This window comes from Alosa sapidissima, chromosome 18, assembly GCF_018492685.1.
Source record: "Alosa sapidissima isolate fAloSap1 chromosome 18, fAloSap1.pri, whole genome shotgun sequence".
In the NCBI taxonomy this organism is placed as follows: domain Eukaryota; kingdom Metazoa; phylum Chordata; class Actinopteri; order Clupeiformes; family Clupeidae; genus Alosa; species Alosa sapidissima.
Window position 1 is genome coordinate 9982023 of NC_055974.1, and position 16941 is coordinate 9998963.

The 16941-nt window shown below is 39.8% G+C and overlaps 2 protein-coding genes across 5 annotated transcripts; one reads left to right on the plus strand and one right to left on the minus strand.

The window, feature by feature from the left end:
• Positions 1-867: 867 nt before the first annotated feature.
• LOC121690341 lies at positions 868-8127 on the plus strand. Of its 3 annotated transcripts, XM_042070831.1 has the most exons (16): positions 868-885; positions 1752-1906; positions 2054-2245; positions 3348-3377; positions 3698-3948; positions 5053-5224; positions 5370-5421; positions 5544-5699; positions 5867-5984; positions 6128-6178; positions 6274-6351; positions 6487-6543; positions 6640-6699; positions 6886-7053; positions 7159-7322; positions 7737-8127. In XM_042070831.1, exons 2-15 carry the CDS (start codon positions 1828-1830, stop codon positions 7270-7272), a joined length of 1578 nt encoding a protein of 525 aa, XP_041926765.1. In that variant the 5' UTR covers positions 868-885; positions 1752-1827; the 3' UTR covers positions 7273-7322; positions 7737-8127. The 3 variants fall into 3 exon arrangements, with proteins under 3 accessions (XP_041926765.1, XP_041926767.1, XP_041926764.1); XM_042070833.1 differs by lacking the exon at positions 868-885 and having other exon boundaries at positions 1680-1906; positions 2057-2245; XM_042070830.1 differs by lacking the exon at positions 868-885 and having other exon boundaries at positions 1682-1906.
• Positions 8128-9896: 1769 nt separating this feature from the next.
• On the minus strand, positions 9897-14600 carry LOC121690019. Of its 2 annotated transcripts, XM_042070324.1 has the most exons (7): positions 14325-14600; positions 13285-13415; positions 12976-13199; positions 12764-12841; positions 11065-11139; positions 10930-10977; positions 10728-10847 (listed from the first exon to the last, which is right to left on the minus strand). In XM_042070324.1, exons 1-6 carry the CDS (start codon positions 14432-14434, stop codon positions 10954-10956), a joined length of 642 nt encoding a protein of 213 aa, XP_041926258.1. In that variant the 5' UTR covers positions 14435-14600; the 3' UTR covers positions 10728-10847; positions 10930-10953. The 2 variants fall into 2 exon arrangements, with proteins under 2 accessions (XP_041926257.1, XP_041926258.1); XM_042070323.1 differs by lacking the exons at positions 10728-10847; positions 10930-10977; positions 11065-11139 and adding an exon at positions 9897-10057.
• Positions 14601-16941: the final 2341 nt, after the last annotated feature.

Consider the following 16941-nt stretch of genomic DNA (forward strand, 5'->3'; position numbering starts at 1 on the left):
GTAGTGTAATGCCTTACAATTCATAGACAGTAATATTATAATGTAATGAATTACTTTGAAATGACAGTAATAAGTAATACATAATATATTACGATTTTGAAGTAACTTGCCCAACACTGATTAAACCACATGTCACTGCTTGACTAAATTAAAAATATAGACTACTGAACATGCATGGAGATCGTCATAGTTGACAGAAATTACGATACTGATTATATAATAACCTACAGGTCCAAATCTAAATGTTTGGGTTCAGTTTATGAAGTGTTGCTACAGCATGATACTGTGAGTTTGTTATTTATGGGGGGGAATCAGGGGGGATTTTGGTATCGGTGGGCTTGTGTGTGTGTGGGGGGTGGGGGGGTCGTCGGTCCAGTAGTGGGCCGGTCCAGGAGAAAATTGCCAGGGCCGAATTTTGTTCCCAGTCCGACCCTGGCTTTGTAATAGGTTTTGATGAAAGTGACATAGCTTCTCTGCTATACTAACTATTCGACCGTGATAATCTATTTACCAAATGGGGGTTAGGAAAACCACACGATTAATTCCGTGCATCAAAGCAGACTGGAACTTTCATGTCTAGTAGTATTCATGCACACCAGCTGTTTACTGTCTTTAAAGCACCAAGTGCGTCTGTCTAATTCTCAAACAGCAGAATGCTTAAATGCTATCTTAAGCTACAAGTAGGCCTAGGTCAATGTATAACATTAGCTTGGGATGTTTTTACAGTAAGCATTGGTAGTTGTGAAAGCAGCTGCATCCCTTCTAATTATCAAAATATGGAAATGCTAACATATCTTTTCTTTCTCCCTCAAGGTTCTTTGCTTAAATTTCTCAGCCCTCAGGCTCTTCCTAAGGATACCTCCACTGATGAAGATGTCCTGAAAGGTTAATCCTATGTGTGTGTGTGTGTGTGTACTTGTATTTATGTTGGATTTCTAAATTGCTATACAACCTGCACTCTTTATAGTTTGAACAATGCATCCTTTTTCTGCATAAGATGGCAGTGTTTTATTTTCTCACTTTGTGGGAACTAAAAAAAGGTTAATGTGAGTGTGTGTGTGTTTAAGTATGTTGGATTTAGTTATTGTGCACTTGTTTACATTTATATTGGATTTTATGGTATGGTGGTGTTTTTGCAAATGTTCAAAACTAATTCACAGTATATATATGCAACTGCAGTATTTGCACTGTCAAAATTTTGTATTTATATAAACTGTGGGTGAACTTAAACTGTATGGCTATGCGGTGGTTCCTGTAGGCTTTGCGTGCGGTGGGGTGGGGGGGCTCCATGTCCATTTTGCTTGGGGCCCCCAAATTCCTTGAAACGGCCCTGAACAAGTATATTGTAGGAGTTTGAGGCATAGGAATGACACATTTAAGATTTATAAATCTCAACATGATTTCTCATTTTCACTTCCTTTACCTACTCACTTTCCTATGCCACTCAAAAAAAATGATATTTTTTTACATATACCCTAATGAAATTAGACAAAACACCCAATTGTTGATCATATTGTTGAGGATTTTCCAGTCAAATGCATCACTTGCTATCACAGTATAGTGGTCCAATTTATGTGTGAAAGCATTTAATGAAGGCATTAATTACCTTATCAGAAGTTGCAGCAGGCCTATACTTTGCCAAAAGTCTGTTGAAATAAAGATAAGATGACCGTTAGCTCCGTTAGTTGAGAAGTATTTTTGACGTCGCTTCTTTTGTAAGTGCCCCTTTTTACCCCCTCATCTGTTGGTAGTTGTTCACTAGTTGTGTGGATCTACAAACTGATTGAGGACATTCTACCAACCGATCCAAGCTCAGAACGTCTGAAAATGGAGAGCAATGAGGAAGGTACCCGCACTCACACAGTAAACAGACCCAGCTCACGTACCAAGGACTCCAACCGAAAAGGTACAATTGCGCTTCCTCACCTTCCTCGTCTCCATTATGACTCTTGTTTCTGTTATTCTCTGCCCAGGCTTTATCATTTAATCTTTTTTATGCTTCATGTCTTGAAAGTGATGCAAATGTAGGCACTTTGCTATGTTTTCTTATCAGCAGGCCTTCTGATGTTGTGTTTCCTGGGCCTGCTGGGGGCTCTCCTGCTTTTGTTTGTGAAGACCTTTGTTGAGAAAGAAAAGCTTAGAATCAGCTGCAAAAACCTGCCTGAGGAGAACGATCAGTTAAAGGCCATGTACAGCACTGTTGTTGAGGAGAGAGATGAGCTACAGACACGTGTGTCTAAACTGGGTGAGAAAATCTTCACTAATATCTTCAAAACCATCTGAAGAAACCTTTTTTTAGGCTACTGTAGTAGGCTAGGCTTATAAAATGGAAGCTTCAGATATGTAAGGGATAATGTATAGAACGCCGGTCATTATTGGGAAAACTAGATGTACCGCAGAGCGGTACAAAATATGACCGCCGCCCACAAAAATAAATTTCCCATAATGACCGGCGTTCTATACATTATCCCGCTTATTATATGACTACTTGCCAAAACGAAAAAATAAACCGGGGTAAGACCGGGGTACACGAAACTTGGTGGGCATGTACCCCCACATGGATAGCATTGAACCGTCATTTTTCGTTTTGATCTGTAGCCCCCCCGCTGGACTGGACCCCCCGAAAGGAGGGTAGGGCAGACACAGTTCTCTGTGAATATCTTGAGAACTGTAGGGCCTAGGATGACCATTTTTTTCCGTATGTTTGCCTCCAGGGGTCATGTTAACCCATTTCATGTGCACACATGTGCACAAACAGATACACACACACACACACACATACATTCACAGTAATCATACGTATGACACATACTCACACAGTAGACATATGTACGCATGCACAGGCACATACGCAGGCACACACAAGCACGCACACACACACACACACACACACACACACACACTCTCACACACACACACACACACACACATAACATAAACATAACACAAACAATCAAGAATTTCTCAGAATTATGAACAGGCAAGATGGAGATGGGGTTGTATAAAATTAATTTTACATGTGAAATCTATGAACTAATCATGTTTTGGTACTTGTTGTCTAGCAGATACCAGTGAGAATTGAGTGTGGATAATGCAATTTAGTGAGACAGTTAGAATCATATAGGCCTTTCAGCGTGATTTCTTTTTGTGGAAAAAATGTGCTGGACTGGGCGGCGGTCATATTTTGTACCGCTCTGCGGTACATCTAGTTTAGTTTAGTTTAGTTTGAATTAACCCGTAGACAATTAAGAGCCTTGGCTTTCTGCAATGTACCAGATTGTATGTAATATATATATTTGGTATGTACTTAATATATGGCATGTAATTTATAATTACTTGATTCACAGAATCCATGCTGGACATAAAATGTTATGCAGGTATGTATTTTTTCTGGTTGTGGGAATTACTCTAGCCTTTAAATATTTTTTTTATTGTTTATATTATACACAACCCATTATGGGCCTTTACTTTGAAAGTAGACCTGTTATCCTCAGCAATTAATGGAAAAGTGACTGATAAATTATTGAATCATACAGAAAACACATATAATCTTATCATCTCTTAAAATTCAGGAAAGTCGGAGTAGTTTCTTACTTCAGTTCTACACAAAACAGTCATACTCATATTGATGAGAGATTTCTCTTACACCCAGTTGCTGGACGCTTAACAATGCCAAACTAACTACTCTTTCTCTTAGTTGATGTGACACTGGACCCTGATACAGCGTATCAAGGTCTCATCCTGTCTGCTGACGGGAAGCAAATGAGATATGAAGACATACTACAGGATCTCCCCAACAACACAAAAAGGTTTGACTCTGTGTCCTGTGCCATGGGAAAAGAGGGATTCTCTTCCGGAAGATTCTATTTTGAAGTGGATGTCACAGGGACGACAAATTCAGATTTAGGAGTAGCTTCCCACTCCGTGGACAGGAAGGGGGAAATTCTAGTGAGTCCTGAGGATGGATACTGGGAATTATGGCTGAGAAATGAGACAGAGTATGAAGCAATATTAAATAATAACAATGTTCTCCTCTCCCTGGAAGAGGCACCACAGGTGGTGGGGGTGTTTGTGGATTATGAGGCAGGTCTGGTCTCTTTCTACGATGCAGACACCTGTCATCATATCTATTCTTTCACTAATGCTTCCTTCACTACGGAAATACATCCATCCCTCTGCATAAATGTATTTAATGAAACTCTTACCATCAAAACCACTAGGAAGTGCCACTAGTATTAGAAATTATGGAAAGGCCTTTCAAAAATGTTATATCCAGTATTTGAGATTAGAATTTATAGGCTTGTTTTGTTCTGCCACAGAGGTCAATTGTGCTTATTGTTATCATTTGATTTCTATCTATGCAGGTGGATTCGTATATTAACTGTATGATGAAAGTATGAACATTAGAATTTCTTTTCACCTGTTTGTTGACCTACTGAATGATTTAGCAAAAGGTGACAGTGCTTAGTTAAATGAAAATGTATGAAAATGAAATGAAATGAAAATGTCAACTGACACATTTCAACAGACCAGTGTTAATTTTGAGCAAGCTAAATTAAAATGAATGAGTATGTGACATATCCCAGCTGCAGAGCACCCATTACTTCCATGATCAGTACACACAGAAGTGATATTATGACATCATAAGAGAACATTGAATTCAGCTACCATTCAGCTCTAGCCTAGGTTTAGGCCTTGATAGCCTACTGAAAATTTCATTGACTTACACTATCAACCATTTTTAAACCTAAAGAACATTTGAACTGATGAAGCTGTAAAGTCTGAACCAGTAATATTAGGCTATGTCTGACTAAAAGGTCAGTTTTCACCACGCATAGACAAAATTAATAAAAAAAATAAAGTGATCATTAAGCTTTGTGCTGACTTGCTGTCATAATGAGTTGACAATGACATCATCGCTGACATCATAGACATGTTACAAAATCAGACAGGCTTCAGTTACAGTACACTGGTTCATTGATTGCTATAGCATTTAAAACTGTTGAAGTGTGTAAAATCTGCCATCAAATATAAGCGCATTGCATCCCCTAGGACTTGATCATTTGCACCAATTGGACATTTTTAAGAGGAAGCGATTTGTCTCCAGATTTCATGCAGAAACGGATCACAGGCCCTCATGGGGCCAAATCAACAGTCATTTTCAAGAGTGAAAGCTCATCTGACATCCATGGACAAGGAGAAGCCAACAGCCATGGAAATCAGGGTAATGCCTCAGAATATATATCAATATATCAGAATGTTAATCTTCCTATACTATTAGCAAATCTAAATTTCTCTCACCCATATTTATGATGACAATGGAGCTGTCATGCTAAGCAAATGAATGTTTCTGTGCTTGTATTCACAAGGTACAACAACGTATGCTGAAGATAAGAATGATGTCGGTTGCTCCACTGATGTGTATGTGTCCTGATTGAGAGAAATGTCTTTTCAATGTCTGTCCCACCTATACACTGGAACTGTTTCAACATAACATGGTGACATTCACAAAGCCTTGACATACAGGTATTGTGTACCCTTAGGGACGTCCATGTGAAAGGCTGCTTTGTGGATCTGTGGCGCCAAAAGGACCACCTAATAAAAAAGAATGCCGACCTCAAACAGGCCCTGAATACCTGTGAAGATGCCAATTCTGAACTGGATAATGAGAACTGTGCTCTTAAAAAACAGATCAAAAGGTAGGCTACATGGTGCAACATACAAAACTTTACCAACCTCAAACTGATGTCTCAAGCTGTTTTCAGTATGTGCTTTCATGAACTCAGATGATGAAGATGAAGTTATTACAGACTTCTGTTTAGGCTATATGACATAACAACAGCCAACAAAAGTTTTTGTATTGTAGTATGGAGCATTTGGTCAAGGGTTTGGGCCAGGTGAGGGTAGAAATGGACAGCATTCGTGCAGCACTTGCTGAGAAAGAGATGATCAGCTGTGGTCTTCAGGTCTGGATTAGCAAACTGGTGAGTTCCCACAAATATAGTCAACAAGTGTCTTTTTTCCAATGACAGTCCTGTTGCCTCATGTATATAAACGTATGTTACCCATAATGCAGTGACATTATACAGTATGTTAACCCTTATATACTATTCATTTTCTCCTATAGCAAAAGGAGAATGAGGCTCTGAAGGACCACCTTGAAACCAGCACCAATGAGGTATGTTGTCTATAAGTTCAATGCTCTTCGCCATTGATGTCATTAAAGTCAATGCTGCATTATCTGTTCTTGAATTCTTTGACACTTTTTGACAGAAATCTGATAACTTATTGGCCAAGGAAATGGACAAAAGTCACACAAAAAATCTGACTGTGCATGTCCAGGCATTGCAGGTAGGGCTACTACAAATCAAGCAGTTTGGTGACTTTTCCACAGATTTTCATTTTAATGAGGTGTTTAGGTATGTATGCCTTTGGCAGACTGGAGTATCACTCACCATTGTAAATGTACTGTATTTGTGTGCATAGCAACAACTTGAGCTGACAAGGATAAAGATTGCAGAAAAAGATGAGATTATGTTGAATGTGAGTAAACCTAACGTTTGCAACTCTACTTATTTGATTCCACTGGGTAGATAAAACATTTTCATCATGTACGTTTCATTTTCAATCTCTCTTCAGAAAGATTTTGTGATTGATCAGACGAAGGCCTCCATTGACGAGATGATCGGTGTTGGACAGGTGCTTCATGGCTAACCTTTGTAAAATAATAATAACAATAATAATAATAATAATAGTAACAATAACAATAATATTTGTTGGTATTCCCTTCACATTCCTTTGCCTGTTTGAGACACAAAACATTTGACTTCAGACACATTTCTGTACCTATTTTGTCATTTTTTTGTTTTTACTACAACTTCACAGGACCTGAAAAAGAAGGCTAATGACCTGAAGAGACAGTTGGAATTAGCGCTAGAGCATGGTGAGGTGTCTGGAGAGGACAGTTCCATGACCTCTGATGGACACCCCACTGGAGCCACCAGGAACCATTTGTCTCTGGCACAGGAGTTCAGCCTGCTGTCTGGATTTCAGGTGGGTTCTTAAGACTTTAGATATCATAAATATTTGATCCTCCATCCAATGACATATCATCATCCATGACATACCAACTCATCTCAACAAAATGGACTCACTTAGGAGTCATTTGACAAGGAGGTGAAGGCCACTGAAACTGTCAGCCTGCAGAAAGAGACCACAGACCTAACAGAGGATGCAGTCAAGGAGTTGAAAGAAGAGGGTGAGGTGATTTAAGGGGGCAGCTCTGACTGAGATCTGACTGAGGTCTCTGAATCTGGGAACAGGTAGGCCTGGATTACCAAGTCATATTCATATCATCGCCAAACTAGTTTGTGATTTCATAAATCCAAATCCATTACTGACATAACCGACACAGTGACTAAAAAGTCTGGGGGCCCTAATTTGTTTGGCGGGCAAAGTGCAAAGTCTGTGAGCAAGGAAGATACTCGCACATGAAATACAGCTATTGTGTAATATATGGGAGCTTTGAGCTGACTCATCAATATTTGCGCTTCAATGTCTCGTATTAAACTAGCAAATAGATTTGTCTAGTTATTAAATTAGCATTAGTTTTAGATTTGAGATTCTTTGCCCGTCAATCAAATTAGGGCTCTGGGTTGTGTGGGTTTGAAAAGCCATTACCTTTAATTTCCTGAGGGTTGACATTTCTATCTGGCCTTTTCTACTCGTCACTGCAGCACTCCCTGGCTGAACCAGGTCTGGACTAGCTGCAAAAGAGGAGCCCTGCTCGGGGTTAGTTTTGGCCTGGGTGCTGTGCTGCCCTTCTGCCTGTTGGGGGTGGCTATGACATCTTGCTCCAACTTCATGTCGACTGATGCTCACCAAGCCATCCTGCAGCACGGCGCATTTCTGCCCCCATTTTAACTTCTCCAAGATGCTGGAGAAAAACTTCATTAGAATTGTTGACACTGTGGTGTTTCCAATGCAGATGTACAACTGAAATTTTGCTCAGCTTGTCCCAACAGGATGAAGGACATTGGCCATTATTGGCCATCCAAACATTGAGACACATTCTTGTATGTTCATACATGTTTTTACCATATTGAAATAAACATGACAAAAAGTCAACTGAGGGTTTGAAGGGTTGTCCTGAACTACCAGAATGCACTACACAATAGTGTTTGTCCTCAAGAGTTCCCCTGCTGTGCTGTAAAGGCAGTCTGGAAGTGCTTGCCTTTTTGAGAATTGGCATGCAGGGCATTTAAGCTACCACAATCAAGTCATCATGCTTTTAAGCAAATAAATCACAAAAGTTTAAAAGTCCTCAAAGTCTTAGTAACACCAGACATATAACTAGATTATTTTATTGAAATATTAAATATGACAAAAAATATAGCCATTTTGTAAAAGCCATATACATGAATGCACAGAATAGGTTTCACTAATAAAAACTGAATATATATATGTGTGTATGTATGTATTTTCAATTATGTGAAATCCCTAACCACCATATGTCTTCAAATGTGTTTTTAGAAAACTATGTTTTGGGTGAATGCAAATGTTCCTTCCTGTCGTGGTATAAAATCTGTAAAAACTAGATGTACCGCAGAGCGGTACAAAATACGACCGCCGCCCAGTCCAGCACATTTTTTCCACAAAAAGAAATCACGCTGAAAGGCCTATATGATTCTAACTGTCTCACTAAATGTGTGTGTGTGCGTGCTTGTGCCTGCGTATGTGCCTGTGCATGCAGCGTACATATGTCTACTGTGTGAGTATGTGTCATACGTATGATTACTGTGAATGTATGTGTGTGTGTGTGTATCTGTTTGTGCACATGTGTGCACATGAAATGGGTTAACATGACCCCTGGAGGCAAACATACGGAAAAAAATGGTCATCCTAGGCCCTACAGTTCTCAAGATATTCACAGAGAACTGTGTCTGCCCTACCCTCCTTTCGGGGGGTCCAGTCCAGCGGGGGGGCTACAGATCAAAACGAAAAATGACGGTTCCATGCTATCCATGTGGGGGTACATGCCCACCAAGTTTCGTGTACCCCGGTCTTTCAGTGTCCCGGGAATCCTTGTTGGTGTACGTCACTAAATGTACACATAAATTATTTTATTGTAAGGCCCCCCATGAACGAAAGTACACAGAACTTGGCATGCATTCGGAGGGTGTCATAATGATACTACACTTTTAATTTCGTGCAGTTTTGACCTTGTCAGCCAGAGATATTGTGATGAAAACACCAAATGTTTTGCTTTTTAATTTTTAACTAGGTGGCGCTATACATGAAATAAGTGGTAATGGGATGGGTTGACATGCCCCCTTAAGACCAACATACATAAAAAAGATGGACCTCCTAGGCCCTACGGTTCTTGAGATATTCACAGAAACAACATTTTCATCATCTGGCACATAATTATCATCCTCAACCTGTGTGTTGTGCATGGAACAGATAGATAGAACATATCTTTTTTTTTTTAATACTTTTTTGGGCTTTTTATGCCTTTAATTTGATAGGACAGTGGAGAATGACAGGAAGTGAGTGAGAGAGTCAGGGTGGGATCTGGAAAGGACCACAGGGCGGGAATCGAACCCGGGTTGCCGGCGTATGGTGCAGGTGCCCCAGCCAGTTGCGCCACAGCTGGGGCCATGTTATGTCATATCTTGAAAATGTGTTTGTAATACAACTGGTACTTTTATCCAAAGTATGTGCTTCTTACACATAAAACTAAAATGATTGCTAATAAATAAATATCAAAACGAGGGATTTCACATGTATTTAGACCTCTGTGTCATGGACACATATTCCATGGCCATATTACATGATCCATATTCCTGTATTCCATATACTATTGAAATTCATTGATTATCAATGTAAGCCTATACATGGGGATGAGTGAGCCAGGTTAGTTAATTTTCATCTTCTTGTGAACTCCACTGTATTACAGAAATCTTAACACACAACAGGCAGTGAAAATGCTTACCACAAGTGATTGAGATATGACAGTTGATGGATGCAATACGGCTGGAGCATTTGTTTGCATGCTCTGGAAAAAACAAACCACATTCATTAATCATTTCACATGGCTGGTTTTCAGCTAGGAGACAGTAGGGGCAGCAGGGAGAGCTTCTATTTTCGCTGTAACAGGTCTTTTAACTATCGCAATGATTTCTAAAACGTTCTATTAAGTTGAAATTGCTGCATAGTTTTGCTTAAAAAAACACACACACGACTGCACCTCATCAATGGAGAGCCACAGGACATAAACTGTGCAAGATTGTTTTATGCCGTAGTATTCTATGTTGCGTCTTTCAAAGCTGTAAAGCGGAGTTGGAGACAGTGGGAGCTGGATAGAGAAAATTTCACTTGCCATGTCATCTAACCCAGCAAAAGCAACAGCTAGGTCCTGTAACAGAACCAAATAATAAAAAACGTTGTAATTGTATGTGTAAATTGTATCTTTTCTGCAACCAACAACAGCCAACTTTACATGTTGGTGAGAGACTGGGTGTGTGTGCTGGGCTGCTGAGGCCAATCTATTTGAGTACAAATACATAAACATTCATTTAATGTTCAATTGTCTGCCTGTTATTCTCTATGTAAAATCAATATGTCTCAAAGTCCTAGACAGGGATACAACATTACACACAAGCCTGATAGTTGGGCTATGAAATCACTGTATGATCAATCTTACTAAAATAAAAACTTGCCTCAAATGGCTGAGTAATATTAAAAGCCCGCCTTTGCAGTCTCCCATCCGGATACTTAAATTGAATAATCATGCCGCCATCTGGCTCGGGGATGTTGGCTATATGTTTCTGCCTATCTTCAATTGCCTTTTAAAAAGAATTCTGCAATGAAATTCACAGCAAATAAAAGCTTAAACCGAATTACCTAATTCATCATGCTTGTGCATACCTTTCTCCTCCGGTTTTCATACACCTAAATTTGTCTCCGTCTCATGTCCTATGAAATTTGATATGCAATTAATAACATCACACCATCAACCATTGATGCAGCATTGTTTTGTCATTTTATTATTGTGATGCTTACCCTTGCCCTATCAATTTCAAGGGAACTTGCATATTCTTGGTCTTGGACTTGTCTTAAGGCTCTCCAAGCCATCAACTACAGTACATCAACATCACCATGACACACACAGACCACACACAACAAAACACAAAATAAATCACCAAATGAATCCATACATGGGTAGGTGTTATGGCACTGTATTACAGTACTGAAATATGAAAACATGCACCGCAAGTAGCCAAAATAACAGACCAAAGCAACAAAGCAAAGCAACAATGTCAAACTGGCTAGCCTGATCTGATACAACACTCTGGGTAGAGGTTGGTGTTGTTGTCTGAGAATGGACAGGGAAAATACAGGGAGCATAACATGAGTTAGTCTAAGGCAAAACGTGACATACACATTCATTTTTTTTCATTGACGTTTTCCAGTTCTAGGAGGCGGTAGGGGGAGCCGGGAAAGCTTCTATTTTCGCCATAACAGGTCTTACAGTTTATGATTAATGCTTAATTAATGTTATTAATAGGGCTGGGATAAACGATTATTTTTTAAACGATTAATCTAGCGATTATTTTTTCGATGCATCGATTAATCTAACAATTCATTTTTTTTTCGATTCGATTCGATTCGATTTCCATTCGATTCGATTATCTCCCCATTAATTGACTAATAGCAATTTATACATGTTGATTTATATATCTGAATGAAAAAAAAAACATGAATTCCTTAACATTGCAATTTATGTTTATTGCTCTTAAAATTCCAAAATAAAAGACTATACATTGTGCAAAGTAATGCATTCTTAGTCAGAGGTAGCATTCAATAAAGTTCAGTAGTGTATAGGTCTAATTGAGTGACTGTCACTTTATGACGTTCATTCCCTTGCAATTGTAACACTAACGCAGTTAAAAGGCTGCTGATGTATGGATGCAATTCATAACGTAGTTAGTTCAAATAACAGTTTGTACTTCTCCTTGGGACAAGCACTTTTGAGTCTTAGAAAACACTTTTCCATTTACATTGGGATTTTGCAAACATGCAGTGTGCATGCATGCAGAGTCAATAAAATGAGCCCTGAGTAACGAAATTGACAAGCAGCTGTAAGTAAGCATGCTAAACTCAACATCCAAACAGTATTTTAACATTAGCTTTGAGATACTGCTTGATTGCATAACTTAACTAAGTTTAGTCTCCTCAATGAACTATGTTGTGATAAGACCTTAGCAGAATTAACTTGACTGCAGCAGTTTTGAACAAATTTGCACAGCATATGATGCTAAGCGGATTTAATAGCAATTTAACCAGCAGTGTTCTATGCAATGCTTCTATGTCGCAACAACAATCCTTCAACAATCGTGAATATTTTGTGTTAAATGCACATGCAGAGGAGGGGCAGCGGGCTCGTTACGAGAGAGAGCGGGCGGGGCAGGGAAAGGCTGCGTGCGTAAAAAAGTGTAGCTCAATGAAAGGATTTTATCTTATCTTTAATTTAAATAGTACAACATAGAACATCAATGTGTGACGGCCGGTTTTGATTTCTTGGCGCCCCACCACAGATTAGTCAACGTATGGGAAACACTGAAGGTGTAAAATTAAAAATATTTGGAAGCACGCCTTTTGGGTCTGACAAATCGATGCGCATATTTTGCGTCGACGTATTTTTTGCGTCGACGCGTTGTCCCAGCCCTAGTTATTAATTTAGTGTGTAAAGTAGGCTCACCTGATCAACAATTACATTCTGGCCAGAGGATGGTGGGGTTATCTGATCTACCATCTGACCTGAGGGTGGTGGTGCTGTCTGAGAGTAGACAAGAGGCGCAAGCAACATTCCATTCATTTACAGTCATGACATGCTGTATTTTGGACTACAAGTTAAGTCTGTGATAAAACATGAGAAAAATTGTTGCGAAATACATATATCCCACTGCTTACTTTGAGTCTTATGTAAACTGCAGACCTCGAAAACTCTGGACAAGCCGTTATGACTGAAGGACACAAAGAACTTATTCCTACCGGATGAACTTTTCTCCACCTGTCTACCCTACACAAATCAAAGTCACCATCCTGAAGGTCTGGGAATGTGTCTTTCACCTTCTTTCTGAAGTCTGTCTCAGACATGGAGAAAGGGGCATTTGTTTTTGTAATTGATGAAGCATCTGTATGAAAGTAAAAAACATGAGTAATCTGTATGCAGCAACAACACAATTAGAAATTGCATTATTTGCAGTCTGGTAAACACACTTCTTGAGCCCAAAACCTCTGCAGAAGGATCTGTCAGAAAGCACAGCCTGAGGGAGCTCAAAGCCCGACTGGCTGACCTCGTGGTTCTTGCGTTGCGGTGTGGATCTATCCTTCGCTGACAGTCCCTTAGTCTGAAAGAAATTATTTACAAAAAAAGGGGAAATTCAACATGGGAAGAATGCAAACCAATCGTTACTTTGAGCATAGGTGCAAATTAGTAGTGAAAACTTAAAACAAAAGGGCAAGACATGTTTATACACCAAATATGTAAAATAAGTCTCGACAGGGCGAACCGGACCCCGACGCGCCAGCGGATGAACTGAGCTGACTGCCCGCTGTAGTCACAGGCAGTTGTTCTGCTATGTGCAATCTAACAACTTTATACCTTGAATGTCTGTTGCAAGTGAGGTTGTGCTATTACTGCGTAGTAAATTGAGTTTGATTATTAAGTTCGCAGGCACGTTTTTGTTCATTTTGTGCGGACACGTTAGGAATACCCAGTGAGAGACTCCTGCTCAAGACCGATCTCCAAAACAGGGAAGCATTTGCTAGCAACTTAGTTAGGATACTTGCTATTGCAAGCTGCAAGCAGGAAAAGGATGAACAGGGAATCAAGTTGATACTTGCATGAAACAGACAAAAAGCTGTATGAAACAAAACATTTGATAAAGTACAGACAAGGCTGTATGAAACAAAAAATTAAAGACAAATGTTGTGAAATATTCAGCCCAGACAGCACCTAAGGGGTTGGAGGTACTTGTGTAGAAGCCCAAACGTTTTTTTTTTTTGGTAGCACTAACGTTAGTGCTATTCTAGGATATTTTGCATTTGGCTAGGCTATTTTTGAAACATTTATTGAGGCTAAATAAACAGTAATACAGTTCTAGGCTATTGTATTTGGCTGGGCTTTCTTTAAAAGTGTGAGGCTAAATAAGCAGTACTGCATTGGTTAGCTTTTGGAAGACCAGCGTAGCCTTGAATTCATACCATATGCTAGCATCTAGCCGAAGGAATCAGTCACATAAACAGACAAAACTTACCGATCAACCACATTCCTGGTATTGTCTTGACCGTCCATGCTAATGTGACTGTCCAAGATACGATTAAAATGGTCTTGCAGCTGCCTATGTCTTTGCCTATTGCACGACATCGTCCATCTATGAAATTCCCTCCAAAAAATCTAGAGGGTTGGGACAAAAAAACTTGATTGGGGGGTGGAGGTGGGGGTTCCCCCAGGGGTGCAACAGATTTATGGACATCTCTTTGTTGTCGCAAAACTAAACGAATGTTTTACCCATAGACTGTAAAAAGTTTGACCAAGGGTTTTGATCATGGTTTTGAACTTTAAACTTTAGCCATGATAGTCTGTTAAGTCCATTGACACACTCCTGTACAATAGGTGGCGGTATATGCACCAAAGAGCTGTAATCCGCCAATAAAGCAAAGAAGAAGAAGGCATTGGTATATTAGGTGCAAAAGTGGCGAGCACATTTAACTGCAGATTTTGTATGTGCACACTAGAGTCATAAATGTGTAACAGTAAAGTTGAAGTTGTACATATTTTTTTATATCTTGTTAACACAAAATAGGGGCTACGGGTTCACAAATAATGTTTACAGGTACACAAATCCTATCCTGTGAGTCACAACTTTCAAGAGTCATGCACTTGACACTTTTGCTCCAATCGTTGCAGAGCAGTTGGTGCGAAACACATTTGCACATCCGTGTTTCATAATCTGAGAACATGCACAACATTCGTGCGTAAATGTGAACAAATGCATCCGAAGTTGTGCATCTGTGAAATAATTTCTCATTAATAAAATTCTACAGATCGCTTTGATTTTCTTGCACGACTACAAGTCAATTGATACAAGTGCATACAAGTGCATAGAAGCAGATACATGTGTGCACTTCGAGCGAATCGATCGGAGAAAACAAGGCGGCTGGATCTGGATCCTGGATCAAGCTCAGACTACCATTGCCTGCTCATAAAGTAAGTAACCTCAGCATGTTTCCTTATCAATGAAGGACACACGACCACAAAGCGAGAAAATATTTGTTGCGTGTGCGGTAAGTTTTACGACCTTATTATTCATAATGTCTGCACAGCAAACAATTGCTAACTTGCTATAGCACTAGCTGCTATCCAATAGTCTAAGTGCAAGATACAAGTCAGCTGTTCGAAAATTGCGATTGTGTCAGATTGTGTGTCCTAACGATTTTGGACGGACAGTGTTATATTTCTGTACTTCTAAACTAGTTATTATGACCGCCGCGCAGCGAAGCGGCGGTCATATAGGTTTAGTGAGATTTTTTTTTTTTTTTTTTTTTTTTTCGCATGCCCAAATTTCCGTCAATGAGTCCCGGGACACTGAAAGACCGGGGTACACGAAACTTGGTGGGCATGTAACCCCACATGGATAGCATGGAACCATCGTTTTTCGTTTTGATCTGTAGCCCCCCCGCTGGACTGGACCCCCGAAAGGAGGGTAGGGCAGACACAGTTTTCTGTGAATATCTCGAAAACCGTAGGGTTTAGGAGGACCATTTTTTTTTGTATGTTGATCTCAAGGGGCCATGTCAACCCATTCCATAACCACTCATTTCATGTATAGCGCCACCTAGTTAAACACAAAAAAGTAAAAATGAGGTGTTGTACTTGAAGGTATCTGTGACCTAACATAGTCAAAACTGCACGAAATTGGAAGTGTAGGATCATTATGACACCCTCTGTATGCACGCCAAGTTTCGTGGAATTCCGTTCATGGGGGGCCACACAATAAATTAATTTATGTTACTATACACCAACTGGCCTGTAGGTGGCCGGAGACAGTTTTCTGTGAATATCTCGAGAACTGTAGGGCCTAGGAGGTCCACCTTTTTTATGTATGTTGGTCTTAAGGGGGCATGTCAACCCATCCCATTACCACTTATTTCATGTATAGCGCCACCTAGTTAAAAATTAAAAAGCAAAAAATTAGGTGTTTTCATCTCAATATCTCTGGCTGACAAGGTCAAAACTGCACGAAATTAAAAGTGTAGGATCATTATGACACCCTCTGAATGCATGCCAAGTTTTGTGTACTTTCGTTCATGGGGGGCCTTACAATAAAATAATTTATGTGTACATTTAGTGACGTACACCAACAAGGATTCCCGGGACACTGAAAGACCGGGGTACACAAAACTTGGTGGGCATGTACCCCCACATGGATAGCATTTTTCGTTTTCATCTGCAGCCCCCCCGCTGGACTGGACCCCCGAAAGGAGGGTAGGGCAGACACAGTTCTCTGTGAATCTTTTATGGTATGTTGGTCTCAAGGGCCCACATCAACCTGGCTCATTATCACTCATTTGTGATTTGCCCCCCCCCCCCCCGGTAAAAAATGAAAATCAGTAGGATTAAAAGAAAGCCAAAATAAATATTCATCATCATCATCATGGCTGCATTTTCAGTATTGGCGAGAAGTAGTCGTTTGTCCACTAGATGGCGCATCGTTGCAGTGAGACGTAATTTTGTTGGAAGTTAAAAGAGGGTTGGAAAAAACAATGGACTCTTCATACAAGGACTGTAATTTACCGCAGCGAACATCTAATAAGGATAGGACGATGTTCACATGAAGTGTAATTCCCATTTCTTCTTGAAGCCGAAATAAA

Coding starts and splice junctions, on each gene's coding strand:
- LOC121690341 (XM_042070831.1), top strand. CDS start 1,828: ATGGAGAGCAATGAGGAAGGTACCCGCACTCACACAGTAAACAGACCC. Junction 2,246..3,347: donor GACACGTGTGTCTAAACTGG/GTGAGAAAATCT, acceptor CTTGATTCACAG/AATCCATGCTGGACATAAAA. Junction 3,378..3,697: donor GGACATAAAATGTTATGCAG/GTATGTATTTTT, acceptor TCTTTCTCTTAG/TTGATGTGACACTGGACCCT.
- LOC121690019 (XM_042070323.1), bottom strand. CDS start 14,434: ATGTCGTGCAATAGGCAAAGACATAGGCAGCTGCAAGACCATTTTAAT. Junction 13,416..14,324: donor ACCAGGAATGTGGTTGATCG/GTAAGTTTTGTC, acceptor AATTTCTTTCAG/ACTAAGGGACTGTCAGCGAA. Junction 13,200..13,284: donor AGAGGTTTTGGGCTCAAGAA/GTGTGTTTACCA, acceptor ACTTTCATACAG/ATGCTTCATCAATTACAAAA.